The 22,491-nt window shown below is 38.7% G+C and overlaps 1 protein-coding gene across 1 annotated transcript in view; it reads right to left on the bottom strand.

Moving 5' to 3' along the window:
* Window positions 1–1,796: 1,796 nt before the first annotated feature.
* Window positions 1,797–22,491, bottom strand: part of LOC107570006 (synaptophysin-like) — a 27,005-nt gene continuing 6,310 nt past the window's right edge. Inside the window, exons 2-5 of the mRNA XM_016256198.1 lie at window positions 21,680–21,745; window positions 11,534–11,658; window positions 5,312–5,514; window positions 1,797–1,804 (exon numbers count right to left, since the gene is read on the bottom strand). Coding sequence (XP_016111684.1) covers window positions 1,797–1,804; window positions 5,312–5,514; window positions 11,534–11,658; window positions 21,680–21,745 — 402 coding nt within the window. The remainder of the gene's footprint in view (window positions 1,805–5,311; window positions 5,515–11,533; window positions 11,659–21,679; window positions 21,746–22,491) is intronic.

The following is a 22,491-nucleotide window of genomic DNA, read 5'->3' as shown; positions in this document are numbered from 1 at the left end:
AGCCTTGGAGTTGTGACTGATGATCAGTTAAGCTTCACAGACCCTATTGCTACAACGGCCCAGTCCTGCAGATTTGCCTTATACAACATTAGGAAGATAAGACACTTCCTATCAGAGCAGGCCGCACAACTCCTTGTCCAAGCTCTTACTCTCTCCAGACTGGACTATTATAATGCAATGCTCTTGGTGGGCCTTCCAGCATGTACTATCAGGCCTCTGCAACTGATCCAGAATGCAGCAGCGAGAGTGGTCTTCAACGAGCCAAATAAATCACACATCACACCTCTCTTCATCAGTTTGAACTGGCTGCCAATAGCCGCTCACATCAAATTCAAGATACTGATGTTTGCCTACAAGACAATTACTGACTCTTCTCCAATATACCTAAACTCACTAGTTCAGATTTATGCACCCTCCAGAATCTTGTGTTCTGAAAGTGAACGCCTCGTAGTACCATCACAAAGACGCACAAAATCACTCTCACTGACCTTTTCCTGGACTGTTCCCAGCTGGTAGAACGACTTGCCTTTCTCAATTTGAGCAGCTGAGTCTTTAGCCATTTTCAAAAAACATCTAAAGACAGTCAGCACCTGACCAATTAATACTAGCATTTACCTATTCTACTCTATTTCTATTCTATTCTAATTAAAAAAACTTGCTATGTGTACTGTGCTAGACTAACTGAACTTGTCACATCACTTGTATACTGTTGCTGTCTTGTCGGTCTGATTGCTTCTATTGTTTTCCTCATTTGTAAGTCACTTTGGATAAAAGCGTCTACTAAATGATTAAATGTAAACGTATAAATAGACACAAATCGCAAATATAAACACTGTCAATCAACAGTCTGTGGTCAGTAAAATGTATTAAAAGCAGCAAGATGCATTAAACTGATCAAAAGTGACAGTAAATAATTTTATAGCGCTACAAAAGATATCTGTTTCAAATAAACACTGTTCTTTTGACATTTTTGTTCATGAAAAATCCTGAGGAAATGTATCAATTTCAACAAAAATATGAAGCAATACAAGTGTTTTCAACAGTGCTAATATTCATAAAAAAAAATTTGAGCAGCTAATCAGCATGTTAGAATAATTTCTGAAGGATTATGTGACTGGAGTAATGTGACTGAAAATTCAGATTTGACTCACAGGGATAAATTACATTTTAAAATATGTTAAAATAGACAACAGTTCTTTTAAATTGTAATATTTAACAGTATTACTGTTTTATTGCATTTTTCATCTTTCAAAAACATAAAAAACTGACCCCAAACTTTGAACAGTAGTGTCAAATGTAAAATATTACCCCTTTAAAAATGTTTATTGTAAACCTAAACACACACACACACACACACACACACATATATATATATATATATATGTATATACAGTATATGTGTGTGTGTGTGTCATCAATGAACTGACCTTAATTGAAAAATTGACTGTTTGTTATTGTCCTCTTGCATTATCGACAAACTATTTTCCTGTTTGACACTGTAAAGCTGCTTTGACACAATCTGTAATATATATATATATATATATATATATATATATATACAATGACCTCTATGAAGGTCAGTGTGTGTAGTGAGCAATATATAATGGGCACTAATAATCTGAAACCACTTTGAAAATCTGTGACTCTTTTTTTATTTAAAAGATTTTCAATAAAATAATTAAAACAAAGGTTATAATTTAAAATGATTTCAAATGAATACAAAATAAATATTTCTGATTATTCTGATTATCACTATTTTTCTGTAACTAATAAAATAAGTAAATTTGTGTTACTGATTATGTGACTCTTTTTACAAACAATCAGGTGTTTTTGATTCCACTGAAGCACAAGACTCATCAGATGCTCAAGAACATGATCATCATGATATAGGGATATTCCGGTATCAAATTTTCATGTTGTGATTATTTGCTAATGCTTTTATCACGGTATACGGTATTATCACGATATTGGAATCTAGTTTAAAAAAGTGCTTCTTATAACAAAAATAACTGAACATTTAAATGCAATAAAGCAATACAGAAAAATGTATAAAGTTAAAAGTTTTACACAGATTAAAGTGCAAAAGAACTATAAAGACCAATAGGTATCACTTTCCAATAAGACCTCATTAGTTAACCTTAGTTAATGCATTAACATTCACAACGAGCAATAGCTACATTTGCTACAGAAGCTATTAATTTTTGTTAAAAAAAATACAAGTCTTAGTTCATGTTAGCTCATTAAATAACACAGTTGCAACTTTCGATTTTAACAACCTGTTATTAAATATTGGAATACCTAAGATTAATGAATGTTCAGAAGAATTTTTCATTGGCAGTTTATGTTAACTAATGAATTAACTTGTTAACTAATGAAGCCCTAATGTAAAGTGTGACCGAACAATAAAGAATCAAAACACTTTCAAACAATATCGAGGACATGTTGTAGTCCAGATTAAAATGTAAAAAAAAGTTTGGAAATAAATAGCCTATTAAGTCTACATATTTAAGTATTTGGCGCTGTGATGAACATCATAGCAAATGCACAAATCTGAATGGCTGTTAAAATCATTTAAACACGATTCAGAAACAGAAAGTAGAGCAGCTGCTTCGTTTACAGGGTTTCCGGGGTAACGGCTGCATTTAAATGAATTATTTTTATTATTATTTCTGCCGTTTAGTGCCATCTGTTGTCAGAGAGTGAAAGTGCGCTTTCATCCAGAGCGTCTCTCACATGTTCTGCCGTGCGCTTCTCGTCCGCGCTTGTTTACGTCAGAGTGCGCACGCGTCTTTCACGCAGCATACAGCGGTGATGTGCATTTTGACCAGATGATGGGAAAAGTATTCTTAAAATGCATTCAAAATTAGAAATAATTTGTAATATATAATTATTCACGGTATTTAGAAGTGCTCACGATAACAATATCGTGCATATCCATTACCGTGATATATCACATTACCGAATACCGGCACAAGTCTAATCATGATCAACACAAACTTGTGGAGTTCATGCAGCTTGAGTACTGCTATCATTAAGATAAAGGGGAAATAACAAATACATGTTGCTGTTTTTTTAAAACAGCAGAATGTTACATGTGTCATGTTAGGTTTCAGGGCTTGTTCACTCACCAGTGCAGAGCTTGAGCTCACATCTCATTGGAGAAGGAGGTGGGCTCACCCTGACCATACTGGTTGTAGCCTCCGCCTTCGTATCCACCGCCCTGCTGGCTGTAGTCGGGCTGGTATCCGCTCTGAGAGCTGGCGTAAGGGTCCTGGCCATAACCTTCTTGTCCATAGCCCAGAAAATACATTTAAAGGAGAATATAGTTAAGTTGTGACTGTCATAAATTAACTTAATCATAAATGTTTAGAACAGCTACAAAAAAAACTTGCTGATATGAACTTATGGACTGTGACTTTAATGCCCACCTTGGCCGGAGGAGTCTGGTGCTGGCTGCTTCTCTCCTGAGGGCATGTAAGTGCCGGCAAAGGCAGCAAGCCAGCCGGTTTCCTTTAAGACAAACCACAGGTTCCCTGCCCACAACACCACATTACAGAAGCCAAATGCCTGCAGGAACCACAGAAATCAGCCAAATGGTTATTTGCATGTATGCATTAATTTGTGTACCCAAATACATCTACATCCTGTTTCACCTGATTATACTAAACATGTGACTAAACAAGTGCAGTTCACACTGATTTTATCACTGGACGTTACAACTATTTTTAGTTCTAGCAGGCATTGCCCTAGTAGTATTGGTAATTCACCCAAAGGTATTCACCCTTCGCCCATCCTGAATACCTCCTCCTCCTGCTGGAGCAGGGGAAAGATCGCTCGAGAGCCACACCAGACTGTTCCTGGTCCTCGCAAACCTCTCCAGCCAACCGGACGACGCACTCTGTGCGTTCTATGATGCCAGTCTAAACTCAGCATACAGAGCGCTGTCGTCCGAGGAAGGCCCTCGAGCGAGTTTTGCCGCCTTTGTGGAGTGGACACTTGACGTCAGTCAAGGTGCGAGAGCCGGCAACCGTGCCAGCCATGAGGGAGAATGCCGCAGACAGAGAGAGCGCGGAGCTCCGCCCACTGCACCGCGGCTGAGCTGCTCATACATAAATCATCCAAGATGTAGATGAGTTTGTTTCTTCATCAGATTTGGAGAAATGTAGCATTACATCACGGTCTCACCAATGGATCCTCTGCAGTGAATTAAGATGTTTTATCCACGGACTAATTTTAATTTAATGATGGATTTGTTTTTTACAAACACACAGCTTTTGGCTTCAAAAGTCATTAATTGATGGACTGGAGTGGTGTGGATTACTTGTGGATTATTGTGATGTTTTTATCAGCTGTTTGGACTCTCATTCTGACGGCACCCATTCACTGCAGAGGATCCATTGTTGAAACAGTGATGTAATGCTACATTTCTCCAAATCTGTTCCCATGAAGAAACAGTCTCATCTACATCTTGAATGGCACGAGAGGGAGCACATTTTCAGCAAGTTTTCATTTTTGGGTGAACTATTCCTTTCATGGACCTAATATGAACTAACATTTAACTAATAATTAACCAATTAAAAATATTTTTTTTAAGACTATCTTCAGGGCACTCTGTAGGAGTGTTTTGTTTGGTTTTTGGCAAAAATACTGATAATGTCAAATCGCACATCATTAAAAAAATTACGATATTATTGCAAACGATATATATATCACACACCCTGTAACACTGTCTTTTTGGCTAATTTGTGCAAAACCTTTTGCTAAACTGTCAAAGCTTCATTTTAACCACCAATGCAACGATGCAAGTATTTACCTTACCTATACACGCTTGCGAAGGGTTGATGTCGAGATTTTATAAGCTGCTAGTTTGGTCTCCCTAGGCAAACACAGCTTACACTACATAATAGAGCATAAATATGCCAGGGGTTCACTTCATTTCCTTAGAGTTCAACTTCAGCAGAATACGACGTGGTCTCGTTTTCAGCTGGGTCTGCACCATAACGCCCGTCTTGTCCATCTCCATCTTTCTTGTGATTTTAGCACCAGTTTGTTCTCTTGCCCATTATTTAGCCTACTGCAGTAGTTTCCAGGGAGTGATTTTTTTTACTCAGTAATTCATGCATTTTAAAATGTAGCGAAGTACAATACTTCAAACAAAATATACTTGAGTAAAAGTAAAATTACAGATTTTAAAAATTACTTTAAAAAGTAGAAGTACACAAAAAAGCTACTCAATTATAGTAACGCGAGTAAATGTAATTTGTTACTTTCCACCTCTGTCTGCTTCACAGGAAGGAGAGTGCAAGAAGACTCACAGCCTGAGCTCCTCTGTTTCCCTCACGGTATTTCTCCACGAGGAAGATGTACACAGAAATGGCTGCCATTGAATAAAGGAAGGAAAAGACACCAATGGTGACAAAGAACTCAGCAGAGGAAGAGTTGTCTCCCTCCAGAAATAGCCGTTCAGGCTCCGGCCCTTTACACGTAGGAGCATCAAACCATACCTGGTGCAGTCTGTGGAGAAAGACACTTGGTTAATGTCTGTCAGAAGTTACATTTGGTTGACCAGAGTATGAGAGTGTGTGTGCATGTTAATTCAAGCTAATTCATTTGAATGAGTTTAAAGGGGTCGTATGATGTTGCTAAAAAGAACATTATTTTGTGTATTTGGTGTAATGAAATGTGTTTATGCGGTTTAAGGTAAAAAAAACACATTATTTTCCACATACTGTACATTATTGTTTCAGAATCAGAATGAGCTTTATTGTTTTCCCAGCCTCACTAGCTGCTGTCTGTCTGTCAGGAAGCTGTTGATCCACTGACAGATGGAGGTGGGCACGGAGAGCTGAGTTAGTTTGGGCAGGAGGAGGTTTGGGATGATAGCCTAACTAGCTGCTGCCTGTCTGTTAAACAGGATCCTCACATAAGTCCCTGGTCTGTCTAGATGTTGCAGAACATAATGCAGTCCCATGTTGACTGCATCGTCCCCAGACCTGTTTGCTCTGTAGGCAAACTGAAGAGGATCCAGCAAGGGTCCAGTAACATTCTTCAGGTGGGCCAGCACCAGTTTTTCAAATGACTTCATGACGACAGACGTTAGAGCTACAGGCCTGTAGTCATTTAGTCCTGTAATTTTGGATTTCTTTGGGATGGGGATGATGGTGGAGCATTTGAAGCATGAAGGGACTTCGCACAGCTCCAGTGATCTGTTGAAGATCTGTGTGAAGATGGGGGCCAGCTGGTCAGCACAGGAGTTTAGACAGGCTGGTGTAACACAATCTGGGCCTGGTGCGTTTTTCCTTCTCTGCTTCCGGAAGACCTGGCGCACCTCATCTTCACTGATTTGAGGTGCAGGTGTGGGGGAGAGGGGGGTTGCAGGAGGTGTGAATGGTTGTGTGGAGAGGTGTTCAGGGTAAGTGTGGGGTGTTTTTTTCAAACCTGCAGTAGAACTCATTTAGATCATCTGCCAGTTGTTGATTCTCTAAAGTGCTGGGGGATGGTGTCTTGTAGTTGGTGATCTCTTTCAGACTTTTCCACACTAATGCGGAGTCGCTGGAAGTGAACTGAGTCCTTCGTTTTTCAGAATAATTCCTCTTTGCCACTCTGATCTCCTTTTCCAGTGTGTATTTGGCCTGTTTATACAAGACATTGTCCCCCTTCCTGTAAGCATCTTCTTTGGCCTGACGGAGCTGTCTGAGTTTTGCAGTGAACCATGGTTTGTCGTTGTTGTAAGTTAGATGAGTCCTGGTAGGAATGCACATATCTTCACAGAAACTGATATATGATGTTACAGTCTCTGTGAGCTCGTCCATATTGGTGGCAGCAGCTTCAAAAACACTCCAATCAATGAGGTCAAAACAGGCTTGTAGATACCGCTCTGCTTCATTAGTCCATCTTTTTACAGTCCTTAATACAGGTTTAGCTGATTTCAGTTTCTGCCTGTAGGTCGGTATAAGATGAACCAAACAGTGATCAGAGAGCACCAAAGCTGCCTGTGGAACAGAGTGATATGCATTCTTTATTGTGGTGTAACAGTGATCCAATATATTACTGTCTCTCGTGGGACATGTGATGTGCTGTCTGTATTTTGGCAGTTCACGGGAGAGATTTGCTTTATTAAAGTCCCCAAGACTGATTAAAACAGAGTCCGGGTGTTGTTGTTCTGTCTCTGTGATCTGATCAGCGAGTTTCTGTAAAGCGGAGCTCATGTGCGCTTGCGGAGGAATGTAAACACTGACGAGAATGAATGAGCAAAAGTAGATTCAGCGAGTAGAAAGGCGTACAGTTAATGAAAAGCGCTTCTAGATCTTCTTTAACACGGTTACATCTGTACACCACCTTTCGTTGATGTAAAAGCATGTCCCACCGCCGCGTGATTTCCCCGTTGATTCTGCATCGCGGTCTGCTCTGAACAGCTAAAAGCCTGGCAGATTTAACACGCTGTATGGTATGGCGTCATTCAGCCAGGTTTCCGTGAAACACAGAGCAGCAGAGAGTGAGAAATCCTTATTTGTCCGGGAGAGCAGAAGGAGTTCGTCCGTTTTGTTGGGTAGAGAGCGGAGTTTCGCCAGATGGATGCTAGGCAACGGCATTCGAAATCTGCGCTGCCTGAGCTTCACGAGGGCGCCGGCTAGATTCCCCCATCTGCGCATCCTGAAGCGCTTGATCAGCGCAGCTGCTCCGCCAACTACTATGTCCAGCAAAACATCGTCATTTTTCTCCTCTATGCCCCGCCTTTCTGAAATGCTCATCGTTCTGAAAAGCGAGGTGTGCTGAGATTAGCCAGCTATCCAGTGCGTTGTGATTGGCCGAATACCTCAAGCATGTGATGGAAATGTTACGCCCCTACCATACTGTGATGCCGTGTCCCGGCCGGAGCGACGAGACAAAAACCCATTATAAACGAGGCATTTGTTGCAACTAAAAGTGAGGTGTGCTCTGATTGGCCAGCTATCCAGTGCGTTGTGATTGGCCGAATATGTCAAGCTGGGAATGAAATGTTAACGCCCTTACCATACTGTGATGCCGTGTCCCGGCCGGAGCGACGAGACAAAAACCCATTATAAACGAGGCATTTGTTGCAACTTAACCACTGATTTCTAGTCGTGTCCTCTTTTGGAAGGCCAAACAAAGTAGTTTCGCTTTCACAACGAAACACATAGTGTCACACACGGCGGGCTAGAGTGAGCGGAGGCCGGTGGGCTAGAGTGAGCGGAGGCCGGTGGGCTAGAGTGAGCGGAGGCCGGTGGGCTAGAGTGAGCGGAGGCCGGTGGGCTAGAGTGAGCGGAGGCCGGTGGGCTAGAGTGAGCGGAGGCCGGTGGGCTAGAGTGAGCGGAGACTGGCGGGCTAGAGTGAGCGTTGGCCGGCACAATTGACAAAGGAGCGGCCGGTGGGCTTGCGCCAGCCACATGTGACGACCTCGGGCTGGACTCCGCTTCGTCCACGGTGAAAGCCGATCCGGTGATCCACAGCGCAAAGTTGATGTATTTCCTCAGCAACCAGTACGGATCAGCTCCAGGCATGACGAAGCAGATATCGTCCTCTTTTGGAAGGCCAAACAAAGTAGTTTTGCTTTCACAACGAAACACACAGCACCTTCACAACATGGCGGCGCAACAACAATACTACAGCGAGAATAAATGTTACGCCTTCTTTCTTTGCATGAACATTTGGGCGGCGTTATGCAAATCTTCCCACATCGTGACGTAGACATGTGGGGGCGTGTTAGAACGACAAAGAAAAGCAAAGAAAGCAAAGACCCATTTTAGGTAGGCTTGGTTGACTCTTAACTTTTATAAAGAATATCTGTTTGGATTTGAGACTTTAGTCTTTGCAACTTTACAGATCTTCTTTATGCACCAAGAGCTTGTAACACTTCAAAGAGAAAGGAAAAATTTAAATCGCATCATATGACCCCTTGAAAACATTCACTTTGAAAAAAAAAGACAATTTAAATACTTTTAAGCAGTGGCGCCTGCAGCTGTACAGCTGTGCGTACCATGAATGCTCCGACTGACCTGAGAAATGTTTCCCCTGCCAGTATTTCTGCAGTTATTATGTGTATATCTGTTGATGGCTATCATTTTGAAATTTTTTTCAGTGACTCGGCCAAGCTAGTTTACAAAGCGGCCTGAATCGACTCGCATTCGTCTGGACCGCTCTCTCATTCAAACATCTAAAAAGTGGTTTATCAGTCAGTAAAACAGCATCAAGATACTTAGGAACACAGAGAACAAACAGTGCATATTCACCTACAAACACCTAAAATTAAATGTTACTTTTTAAGAGGTAAAAGAAAATTCTGCTACTTCTATGTCATGTGAATATGCGACCATTAACACTGAAAGTGTTTTTGTGTCTGCCAGTGCTGTTTTTCAGTTGTTTTCTTAACCGAACATGTGCTAGACATGAATGTCTTTGACCACTGTTGCTTCATGTCCTAAAAAGAATAGTTCACCCAAAAGTCCATCAATTAATGTCTTGAAGCAAGAAGCTACATGTTTGTAAGTGTAAAATGTTTTTTTTTTTACTGTTTTTAACTTCAAACCTGGCTAAAGTCATCGTTCAATTAAAATCCGTAATGTTGGTTAATCAGGAGAGCTTAGATTAAACAACAGAAAACAGTCCAAAACAAATATGTCAGTGGATTTTGAAGTGAGAGGACAATAGTGTAAGGACTTTTTCACTGGAGGAAGCGTTATTATGGATTATGGACTTGTATTTTGGCCAGAAGCAATGGTTTAAAGTTAAAACACATTAATGATGGATTTGTTTCTTACAAACATGAAGCTTTTCAGTTCACAAGACATTAACTGATGGACTGGAGTGGTGTGGATTATCATGATGTTTTTATCAGCTGTTTAGACTTTTATTCTGACGGCACTCATTCACTGCAGAGGATCCATTGGTGAACAAGTGATGAAATGATCAATTCTGATGTATTGTGATGCAATGCTTTTCTGTTCTCATGAAGAAACAAACTCCTCTACATCTTGGATTGCCTTGAGTGAATCAATTGTTAGCTAATTTTCATTTTTGGTTGAAAAAATTTATGAATCCGGTCCCTGTCATTCCTCCTTCTCACCACCAGAGGTCTCTCTGTATTCTCTCGGACTCTATTTCCCACAATCCACGCTCTAGGAACTGATTACTGTCACACCTGTTACCCATCAGAGGGACTATATAATCTGCACACACATACACACTTTGTGAAGTCTTGTTTTGCTACTTCTTTGCCTCGGCAGTGTTTTTTGACTTTGGACTGTTTGCCTGGTTTTTGATTGTTTGCTGCCTGCCCTGACCAGTGCCTGTTATCTGGATTACTAATTTTGTCTTGCCTTTGGTTATTGTTGTTTGCTGGTGTTTGACCCTGCCAATGCTCTTTCAAATAAAGCCTGCATTTGGATTCCCAACTCCGTTGCCGCACTCATCTGTTACAGAACTATTCCATTAAAATTTCTCTAGAGATACATTCATTCTGATCAGGTGTACCGTTGCTCTCATTGATAGTTTGGTCTGAAGTGTGAAATAGGCTGCATTTACACGGGCACAAAAAAATCGGATTTTTCTGCTCACATCCGATACATATCGGAATTTGTTGCACACGTGTAAACACAAAAATCTGCACGAGATCCAATTTTTTTCACATCCGATCCGAGTCACTTCCAAATGTGGTTTTAAAATCAGATACATATCCGATATCTGGTCATCCGACCTATGTCTATACACACATATCTGATTCCCCGCAGAACTCCCAATGCGAGGGCGACACGTTTGCCAGATGTGCATGCACTCGCATTTTATTGAGATGGAAACTTTGTATAGGTTAGGTAAGAAATTGCACATTCAGGAGCTGGTTTTCAACCCCTGCCCCGTGAATTTTATAAATACAACAGCTTCACTACTAAAAGCTACATTATATTGCTTAGCAATGACGTAATAATTTTAACTTGTTCGCAAGCTTCACACTCGCTCGCTAGCTCTCTCTCTCTAACTTATTCATTAGAATTCATTTAAATAATATCTTGTCACTACTTTATTTCACTAAAGAACTCCACTTCTAACGAGCTGAAGATAAAATAGTCTACCAAATGAAAATGAACATTATTTTCCATTATTTATCCGTTCAGTCAGATTTTGTGCTGCAGAACATCCATGACAGCTGTTGTCCATGCTGGCAAATAATAATGGCCACTTGACGTGAATTATATAAATAATTTTAATAGCACGGCCATTCAAAACCCGAGGGTCTACCATGTGCATTTTAGTGTTGTTTTTGCAAAAATAAATAAATTAAATTAAAGGTGTGTTTCGAACCTTTATTTCCTTATATATTTATTTTTTTATTTGCTTATATAATCTAAATACTTGCATTGTACGATAAAAAAACTGACAGTACATCTGACCTACAGCACTATGTGTGAACTGAGTGGATCAAACACATCAATTAAAGAATAGAAGACGGTCAAAATTAATTTAGGACTTGTGACTGCTGTGCGATCTGATTGGACAGGAATGGCAGTGGGACACTGACCTGAATGGGTAGTCAAACTCAACCTCAATGTTCAGGTCACTCTCTGAACGGTTCTTACACTCCACGCTCAGACGTAACACTCCAGAGTAACCGCCGCAGGTGGAGAACGCGAAGATGGCAAAGAACTGAGGAGGAGAAAGAGAGTCAGTTACACTGAATAAGTGTGTAGAATGGCAACTAGCATGAAACAGATGTCTTAAAAATGCTAAAGTACAATAGATCTTAATAATAAATATCTTTCACTGTGTTTTTACAAGCATTATACAGTATAAATCAATGTAATATTATAGTTCAAGTTTCATCAGTGGCCAATTTTTAGAAGGGCTTTTTCCCCTGTTCTAAAATATAATGATCAGTCACACTGCATTATGGCTCATATTTCAAAAAATGTCTCATGAAGAAAAGATGGCAAATTCTATATATATGAAAATATTCCTATATGTGCTCTATATATAGTGTATGGCTGAAAATTATGGCAAAGTTGAATTTTCAGCATAATTACTGCAGTGTCAGATGATCCTTCAGAAATCATTCTAATATTCTGATTTGATGCTCAAGAAACATTTATTACTATTATCAGTGCTGAAAACAGTTGTGCTGCTTCATATTTTTGTGGAAACAAAAAATACAATACCATTCAAAAGTTTAGAGTAAGTAAAAAAAAAAGAAAGAAATTAATACTTCTATTTAACAAGGATGCATTAAAGGGATAGTTGTGATTAATTAAGAAAACTGTGATTAATTACTCACCCTCATGTTGTTTCGAACCCGTAAGACCTTCATTCATCTTCAGAACACAAATTAAGATATTTTGATGAAATTCAAAAGCTTTCTGACCCTTCATAGACAGCAAGAGAACTACCACGCTCAAGGCCCAGAAATGTAGTAAGGACATCGTTAAAATAGTCCATGTGACATCAGTGGTTGTTATGAAGCTACAAGAATACTTTTTGTGCACAAAGAAAACAAAAATAATGACTTTATTCAACAATTTCTTCTCTTCTGTGTCAGTCTTCGACACGCATTCACAAGAGTACTACGACGCATACGTGTGATGATGCTGCTGACGCAGGAGCCGGCATTCTTCCACAGAACACGCATGCGCTGTGCCTTGTTTCCAAGCAGAGGAACACGCGCACGCATGCATCGTGGTACTCTCATGAATGGAGGCAGAGACTGACACGGAAGAGAAGAAATTGTTTAATAAAATCGTTATTTTTGTTTTCTTCGTGCACAAAAAGTATTCTCGTAGCTTTATAACATTAAGGTTGAACCACTGATATCACATGGACTATTTTAACGATGTCCTTACTACCTTTCTGGGCCTTGAATGTAGTAGTTCCCTTGCTGTCTATGAAGGGTCATAAAGTCAAAAATACCTTAATTTATGTTCCGAAGATGAACGAAGGTGTTACGGGTTCAGAACGACATGAGGGTGAGTAATTAATGACAGAATTTTCATTTTTGGGTGAACTATCCCTTTAAATTGATCAAATGTGGCAGTAAAGACATTTATAATGTTAGAAAATGTTAATATTTCAAATAAATGCTGTTCTTTTGAACTTTCTATTCATCAAAGAATCCTGGAAAAATGTATCACGGTTTCCACAAAAATATGAAGCAGTTTTCAACTGCTGAAATGGATGCTGTAACTCTTTTCAACATAGATAATAAAGCCTATTAGCTTAGCACAATGCAAGCTGGATAAGAAATGTAAACTCTTCAAAATGATACACACTATCCATCGAAAGTTTGGTGTATGTAAGATTTTTAATGTTTTTGAAAGAAAGAAGCATCTTACGCTCACCAAGGCTGCATTTATTTGAACAAAAATACAGTAAAAATAATAATAATGTGAAATATTATTACAATTTAAAATAACTGTTTTCTATTTGAATATTTGTTAAAATGTTAATATCCGCGTAAAAGTTTAATTCCTGTGATCATATATTTCCACATATACTCTAAATATAGTGTATGGCTGAAAATTATGGCAAAGCGGCATCATTACTCCAGTCTTCAGTGTCACATGATCCTTCAGAAATCATTCTGATATGCTGATCTGCTGCTTAAGAAACATTTATTATTATCATAAATGTTGAAAACAGTTACGCTCCTTCATATTTTTTGTGTAAATTGTAAATATTTTTAGGATTCTCTGATGAACAGCATTTATCTGAAATAGAAATCTTTTGTAACATTTTAAAGGGGTCATATGATGCGATTTCAATGTTTTCTTTCTCTTTGGAGTGTTACAAGCTCTTGGTGCATAAAGAAGATCTGTAAAGTTGCAAAGACTAAAGTCTCAAATCCAAAGAGATCGGCCAATCACAATGCACTGGGTCAGCTAGCCAGCTGGCTTTGTTGAAAACGAAGCGTTTGAGAGAGGCGGGGCACAGAGGGCCTACAATAATGTACAGTATTTGAAAAATAATGTGGTTTTTGAACATTAAAGCATGTCAACATATTCTGTTACACCAAATACACAAAATAATGATCTTTAAAAAAGCATCATATGACCCCTTTAAAAGTCTTCTGTCACTTTTACACAATTTTAACAGTACATTCACACGGGGCATCGGCGTCGACGTTTGATGGAGGGCGTTTCTGAAGCTTGGTGCTGACGCGACCGTCATAGTGACAAAAGCCAATCACATTAGTTTTCTGGTGTTGCATGAACGCGATTGGCTAGCGTCTGCACCAGGGTATTTGCATAAGGCAATCTGACTGGCTGACACCTGCGTTGGTGCTTGAAAAGTTTTCAACTTCTGCCGTGAGCAACGGACCCAACGCGACACGACAGACCAACAATTCATTTCGGCAACACTTGACGTCACTCCATTCAAAGTAAACGAGAGGCGTTGATGCCGACGCCCCGTGTGTATGAGGCGTAATGTATCTTTGATGAATAAAAGTTTAAAAATGTTTTACTGACTCCAATTTTGAATATTTAAATGATATATTTAATAAAAATATGGTTTCAGATATTTCACTTGTAAAATTCTAATTAAATATATAAAAAGTAGTTACATTTAAAATATAAAAACGAGAGAAAATACAGAATTGAGTAAATTATAGTGATTTTATGAGATGATTGACCATCTGCTGTATCACACCACTGACGGTTCACACCCTTTCCTCTGCTACCCAACCAGACGCACTGCTGACACAAGCACACTAGCGCAAAGTGTTGCACCTGTTGTCATGGATACTTAGCAAATGAGATGAGATGACAAACATGAGGCATTAAAAAATTGTCACAATAATGTTAGTGAACGGATTGGAATTAAAGCAGTAATTACAGAACATCTACCATTAGCAAATGTACTAAAGTCACAATGGTGCAGGCACACACACACACACACACACAGATTAGTTGGTCAGAGTATTTTTACCACACCCTCCCTTCACTGCAGGAAGATCCGATTGAATAGAAAATCCGGCTATTAATCTTACTGAGGTGCTTCACCATCTGTCACTACACAAGCTGTGCCGATCTACTATATGTCACTCTGCGCACACATTTACACACAAACACACACATAAGCTCTGTTCCTGAGCTGCCTCACGGCCTACACTGGTAGCATGCTAACAATCACGGAAAAAATTACTGATCTGGATCGCTCTTCATAGACAGTGACTCTACATGACACAAATAGCACTCTGCATGCAATTTATTTTAAAACATGATGAAATCAAAATTCACACTTCTTATGGAATATTGCAGAGTTCATTATACATGGTTTATCCAGCAACCTGTCCCATAAGATAGCAGCAATAGAGTGCATTAGTGCCAGCCCACTTTTTCAGCAGCGCTGGTTCTGGAAGTATTTTTTCTGTTAATTTTTTCCCATAGGGATATAAAAAGCCTTTGTTAAAGCATTATCAGCCATAAACCGAAACCAAGCATCTACAAAGTAAAATAACATCTTACTTTGCAGAATACCATCTCTGACTGCACAACACGTTGAACCCTGAAGCAGATGGGCTACAGGAGCAGAAGACTGTCCTGTCAGCTAAGAACAGGAAACGGAGGCTACAATTCGCACAGGCTCACCAAAATTGGACAACAGAAGATTGGAAAAACGTTGCCTGGTCTGATGAGTCTCAATTTCTGCTGCGACATTCAGATGGTAGGGTCAGAATTTGGCGTAAAGAACATGAAAGCATGGATCCATCCTGCCTTGTCTCAACGGTTCAGGCTGGTGATGGTGGTGTAATGGTGTGTGGGATATTTTCTTGGCACACTTTGGGCCCCTTAGTACCAACTGAGCATTGTTAATTTTTTAACAATGCTTAAAAAAACACAGCCTACCCGAGTATTGTTGCTGACCATGTCCATCCCTTTATGACTACAGTGTACCCATCTTCTGATGGCTACTTCCAGCAGGATAATGCACCATGTCACAAAGCTCAAATCATCTCAGACTGGTTTCTTGAACATGACAATGAATTCACTTTACTCAAATGGCCTCCACAGTCACCAGATCTCAATCCAATAGAGCACCTTTGGGATGTGGTGGAACGGGAGATTCGCATCATGGATGTGCAGCCGACAAATCTGCAGCAACTGCGTGATGCTATCATGTCAGTATGGACCAAAATCTCTGAGGAATGTTTTCAACACCTTGTTGAATCTATGCCACGAAGAATTAAGGCAGTTCTGAAGGCAAAAGGAGGTCCAACCCGGTACTAGCAAGGTGTACCTAATAAAGTGGCCAGTGAGTGTATATATATATATATATATATATATATATATTGAGCCCCTGTGTTTGACTAGGTGCCTCCATGTGTTGTGATTCCCCTCTTGGGCAATCCCACGTGTGTATTTCCACAGTAAGTCTCTCTCGGCAGCATGTGTCTTTCCCTTGGCAAGCCACCCTTGCCATCTCTGACGCTGAAACACATCCACCCTGCGGGCTGGGTACCTCAGAGATTCATATGTATCACCTCTACGCTGCTTGATATGTGCTTTGTAAGACCTCCTACGAGCAGGCAGCCTGTTAGCATACTTCCAGCTGGAATATGCTACCCAGTGCATTCTGTGTTAGGTATAGCCCTTCGCTCGTGCTGGCCTCACGACAGGGTTCTATCACTTACACAGGTCACTGGAAGACAGCCACTGTGGCGTTTTGGAAGGGACCCCATTCGTCAGTCTGTTCTGATGTAACGTTGAATGTGACCGACTGAAAGGGAATGTCTAAGTTACGTTTGTAACCCTCGTTCCCTGAAGTTCCCACAATTGCTGTTCTGCTGAACGGCTGGGTCACATGGCTCGGCTCCTCAGCGAAGACTTGAATGCGAGTTGCTCGCGCTGCTCCTTATATACCCACACAGCGGGGCAGAGCTCGCGATGCAAATTCCGCAGACCAAGGTACTCAGCGTACCATTGGCTCATTCTGTTACCATTCGAAGGTGATTGGGCTCTCGGGCGAAATCCCATTCGTCAGTCTGTTCTGACGTAACGTCTCCGTTCCCTCCTTCAGGGAACGAGGGTTACATACATAACCTAGACGATATATATATATATATATATACATACACATATATACATATACACACACACACACACAGGGCCTAAAATTAACACTCGCCAAGCGCCAAATGCGAGTAAAAATCAGCGTTGGCGAGTCCATGTAACAGTGTCAGTCGCCAGTTAAAACTTTTAAGAATTATAACAATGCAATGTAGTGGGAAAAACAGACAGTTTTTAAAGAGATTTGCAGTTTCTGACATAAGCGAATCAAATAATCTTGCCCGAAGACAAGATCATTGTGATTAGCTGTTCTGTCATAAGCGACAAGAGCAAATCAAATAATAGGATACAAACGGGCTGATAAGGTCAGAGAAGTGTGATGGCCAGCTTGTCCCTAGACACGGTTCTAATAACTTTTACTTGAGAAGATATTGCTGCTTCATTTCGGAAGATTAACTTTTCCCTTCTTTATTCTTCATAACCCGAGAATGTGGCGACACATACCTGGGGTTACGCCGCAGAAAAGGTTGCAGTGAAGTAGGCTATAGTTTAAAAGGTTGCTCGTTCGGCTGTACACAGACGCTAAGCCGCTTTAGACAGCGCACCAGTAGTGCTTCAACGGACGAAAACACACAATTATGTCAAAATACGCGTTTTGGCGAGTAACCTCATAAACAGTCTTAAATGAGTTATAAAGTCTTAAATGACCGTAAAGAGTTTGGAGAAGATATGTTTCAGATCCGCGTCATGTGCATCAGGTTTTAAAGAGGCCGCGCTGCTTTTAAAGTAAAACCTGCTGAAGTCTGTCATTGATGTAAGTCAAAGAACAAAAGAAAAAGACAAATCACTGGACTGCTCTAGTCGCTGATTAACTTTTGTAGCTTGAATAAAGATTAATCTGTATAATTTATGCATATACAACTTATAGTTTATGCGAAGATTGTTTTAAAATCACTTAATATTTCAGAGCCTATTAAAATTTGAAAAAGAATGGCTTTCAACTATACTGTAATGTTGAATGGCTATAATTAATAGGTAAAATTGAGGGGAAATGTATTTAATAGAGACACCAGTAGCAGTATTGGCATCAATACTTCATTAATAATATACTACTTAGTAAAAAGATGCCATTTAAATATATTTAAAATATACTATCTTTATGTTGTTTCTACATTAATTTGGATGCTCAATGTGAAATTGTGACTATAAATATGCAATTAATCTTGAATAATTACAGAAAAATGTGTGATTAATCATTTTTTTAATTGATTGATAGACAGCATTAATGTTTCCGATTTCAATTTAATTTCTAATTTTATAGGTCCCCTCAGAGAGATCGGAACCGCCCCCACACCCTTGGCCCCCTTCAAATTTTCAGTTTGATAGTTCGGCCATCAAATGAAGCTAATTATATAGCCCTGCTCTAATCTGTTAACATGGATGCGGAAAAAAATATGCACTGCAAAATGAGTATGTGTGAAACAGGTGTAACACGATGGCCTGCTACGTTTGTTGAACAAGAATCTCAACGTTTTTTAGGGACAAAAAATATATATATATAAATCAATAAATCTGTTTGTTGGTTTTTTTCTTGTAAGTAAAGTAAAGGACAAACTAAAAACATTATAAATATGTCAATCTACATTAATTTGGATGCTCAATGTGAAATTGTGACTATAAATATGCAATTAATCTTGAATAATTACAGAAAAATGTGTGATTAATCATTTTTTTAATTGATTGATAGACAGCATTAATGTTTCCGATTTCAATTTAATTTCTAATTGTATAGGTCCCCTCAGAGAGATCGGAACCGCCCCCACACCCTTGGCCCCCTTCAAATTTTCAGTTTGATAATTCAGCCATCAAATGAAGCTAATTATATAGCCCTGCTCTAATCTGTTAACATGGATGCGGAAAAAAATATGCACTGCAAAATGAGTATGTGTGAAACAGGTGTAACACGATGGCCTGCTACGTTTGTTGAACAAGAATCTCAACGTTTTTTAGGGACAAAAAATATATATATATAAATCAATAAATCTGTTTGTTGGTTTTTTTCTTGTAAGTAAAGTAAAGGACAAACTAAAAACATTATAAATATGTCAAGTCATAGTAGTAGTCATGACTGCCTGATTTTGCAAAAAGAGTTTCATGGCTGGTAAAAAAATTTTGGCCGGTAAATTCTATCACGTCACCGGCCATTGGCAGGTGTGGCAAAAAGTTAGTTTTAGGCCCTGTATATACACATACACAAATATTTAAAGGGTTAGTTCACATGAAAATTCTGTCATTAATTACTCACCCTCATGTCGTTCTAAACCCGTAAGACCTCCGTTCATCTTCGGAACACAAATTAAGATATTTCTGATGAATTCTGAGAGCTCTCTGACCCTCCCATAGACAGCAAGGTAACTACCACGATCAAGGTCCAGAAACGTAGCAAGGAGATCGGTAAAATAGTCCATGTGACATCAGGGGTTCAACCATAATTTTTACGAAGCTCGTCTCCTCCGCGTCACCCTGGTGCCATTTTGGAGAGTATCCACTGAACGTAAATAGCGTATGCTATTCTGTGTCAGCTGCACCATGCGGATACGTTGTTTTCGTTCAAATCAAAGCGTAAACAACGTAGAAAACGTGACGCAGCTGACACAGAATAGCAATTGATCTGCAATAACCTTGATCGTGGTAATTACATTGCTGTCTATGGGAGGGTTAGAGAGCTCTCAGAATCCATCAAAAATATCTTAGGCTGACTCATTTGCAGTGCTTCATGGCAGTAGGCAGAGCTAAAGAGAACTTTTGGTGCGCTTTGCTGCAACTTTCTGATTGGTGGAATTTTCTGCACAGCATCATGGGTAATGTAGATTTTCACTATGAATTTCAGTATTAAACATGATAATTTTAAAAATAAGCTGAAACAATGTGGGCTGACAGCTACAGAAGCAAATACCATCGATTAACAACCTCACAGTAGGTCTGTCTGTAAAGGTTTATAAGTTCCGGAGCCCGACTGTTGTGCTCTATAGCAAAGGACAACGATCCAACGATCCAATCAATTTCCGATGGACCAAATTAAATCCCACCCTACATTTTTTCTCATTCAAGTAACAGTAACAAAGGATATGCATAGGAAGTGTATATCCAACTAAGCTATTGGAGTGCACTCTGATTAAATGCAGTTTCATTGTATGAACAAAAAAAATACTGTGACATTCTTTTAATATTTTGTGAACAAGTGAATATTTTGTAAATCTTTTGTGTTCCACAGAATCAAGAAATTCATACAGGATTGGGACAGCATGAGGGTGAGTAAATGATGATACAATTTGGGTAAACTATCCATTTGAAATACACAAATACACAAAATGAAACAATGACATGGATCAGAATTGTTTCACTACTGAATTTAACTTTTTGATTGCTTTTCAACATGGGGGAATTAACATTTCAGCATTGATTTATTAACATTTTTTAACCTTTTTACAGCCATTTAGCATTAAACATTGTTTCAATGTTTTTTCCGACAATCAAACAAAAACGGTCTACTAGTTCAACCACATTTCAAGGTTGAAGGTTGGTCACATGCTGGCTGGTAAGTAAATAAGTCCATTTTTAATTATAGTAATTTAATTATATATCAGTAATTATTTACAGTGATTGCCTAACTTCTGTGCAACTTGTGAATCTCTGTACACAATTAGTCACTGGCATAATATGGCACAAGCACCAGATGAAATGAACACAACACTTCATTATCCTGGGCTGTCTGAGTGTCTCAGGAAATGAAATGGGTTATTACTTGCACTGAGTGATTATATTCACTAGAAGGCAACATGACTGACAAAAAACAAGATAAAGTATATCACACAAACATTTTGCATTAATAAAGAGACAAGGGCTACTACTTTATTTGTAGTATATATTGAAGGCTGTTGAAAAAAAATAGGTAATTTCCAAAAAGTAAAACGAGAATCGAAGCATTCAATAGGAATTTCAGATCCAGTAGGATCTTATTTGATTCCTAGAAACCTACTGGATATTGTGTGAACTCAACTTCGTTTGTATTGGAATAAAACGTGAAATCCCAGAGATAGCGTTAGCAGTTTTCAAATCCCCACAGATTGTCTTTTAATTCTTTTTGATACACAATTATTTTATCCAGCTGGTTCAGTTAGGAACTTATACTTGCACCTAAAGGCAAAAGTACTTCACAACTTCAAACATACATAAACACACACTTTTGTAAGCTCACGTGTTTTCTAAAAATACTGGAGAACTTGAAATCTTACAACCGTAGAAGATTCATAACCTTGATATCCTAGACCTCGTGACTGTAAACTAGCGTCAGCTTCCTCTCCGAGTGCCGGTTACATAAGCAGCGGTGACTGTTCACAGCCTCCCACACAAGCTGTGCACAATACCATGTGTACGTGTTGTTTTTACTGCCAGCTATAATTGAGAGAAACTAGATTTGCACTTCTTGAAAGAAAATACCAGTGCTTTCGGTAAAACTGCAGTTTTACAAAGTTGCAAACCCAAATATCTAAAGATAATCTACAGTTTTGTAGAAGGAAATAATATGAAGGACAGAAAATAGAAAAAGGCATTATTTATTAAAAATAGCAAGATAAAAAAAAAAACTTGCAAGGTCTGTAGTTACTCACCCATTGTAAGACTTTAATAAATCCTAATGGCTGTTTGAAGACTGTGAACTGCCCAGTGGCGACCAGCTAAAAAATAAATACATAAATAATATCAGCAACAAAACGTACAGCTATAAAGACCACGATGTGTAAACACAGCATACTTTTAAAAAGAGTACTTATTATGGATATAACATACTTTAAAAGAATATGCAGTACATAGTGAACTGATGTTTTCAGACACTTAAATGCATGCTAACTGCAAGCAAATTAAAATGTTCTGTAGAATATATTTGCATTTAAACTATAATAACTACAATAAGAGTGGCTTTAAATAGGACTATATATGTCATTTCAAAATCATTTCTATTGTCTCTGAAATATGGTTGTGCTGCTGAATGTACTGACAAGCATTTATGGTAAACTAAAATATACTTTAATGTCACTTCTATTGAAACTTGTATGTCATGTATTTAAACATTTATAATTACATAATTGTAACTATGAAGTTGCAGTTTAGTACATTTAAAATATTTTAACTTTAAATGTGAAATCAAATAACACACTACAGTTAATATTATAAACAAGTACTGTACACGTGCTTTAGTATGTTAGTAAACACATCAAAATAAGTGCACTTCTGTAAAGCGCAACAAAAGATTATTAAAACATAATGACTTCAAATGTACTGTAATGTAAAACTTTTTAAAAGTGTACTTAGCCATGAAAGTGAACTCTCTATAAATACACTTAACCTTTAATTTCATTAATATTATATTATCTGCAAGTAGTTTTTTTATATACAGGTGCATCTCAATAAATTAGAATGTCGT

This window comes from Sinocyclocheilus grahami, unplaced genomic scaffold (assembly GCF_001515645.1).
Source record: "Sinocyclocheilus grahami isolate Dianchi unplaced genomic scaffold, SAMN03320097.WGS_v1.1 scaffold1402.1, whole genome shotgun sequence".
NCBI classification, from domain to species: Eukaryota; Metazoa; Chordata; class Actinopteri; order Cypriniformes; family Cyprinidae; genus Sinocyclocheilus; species Sinocyclocheilus grahami.
This window is presented reverse-complemented; position numbering and strand designations above follow the sequence as displayed.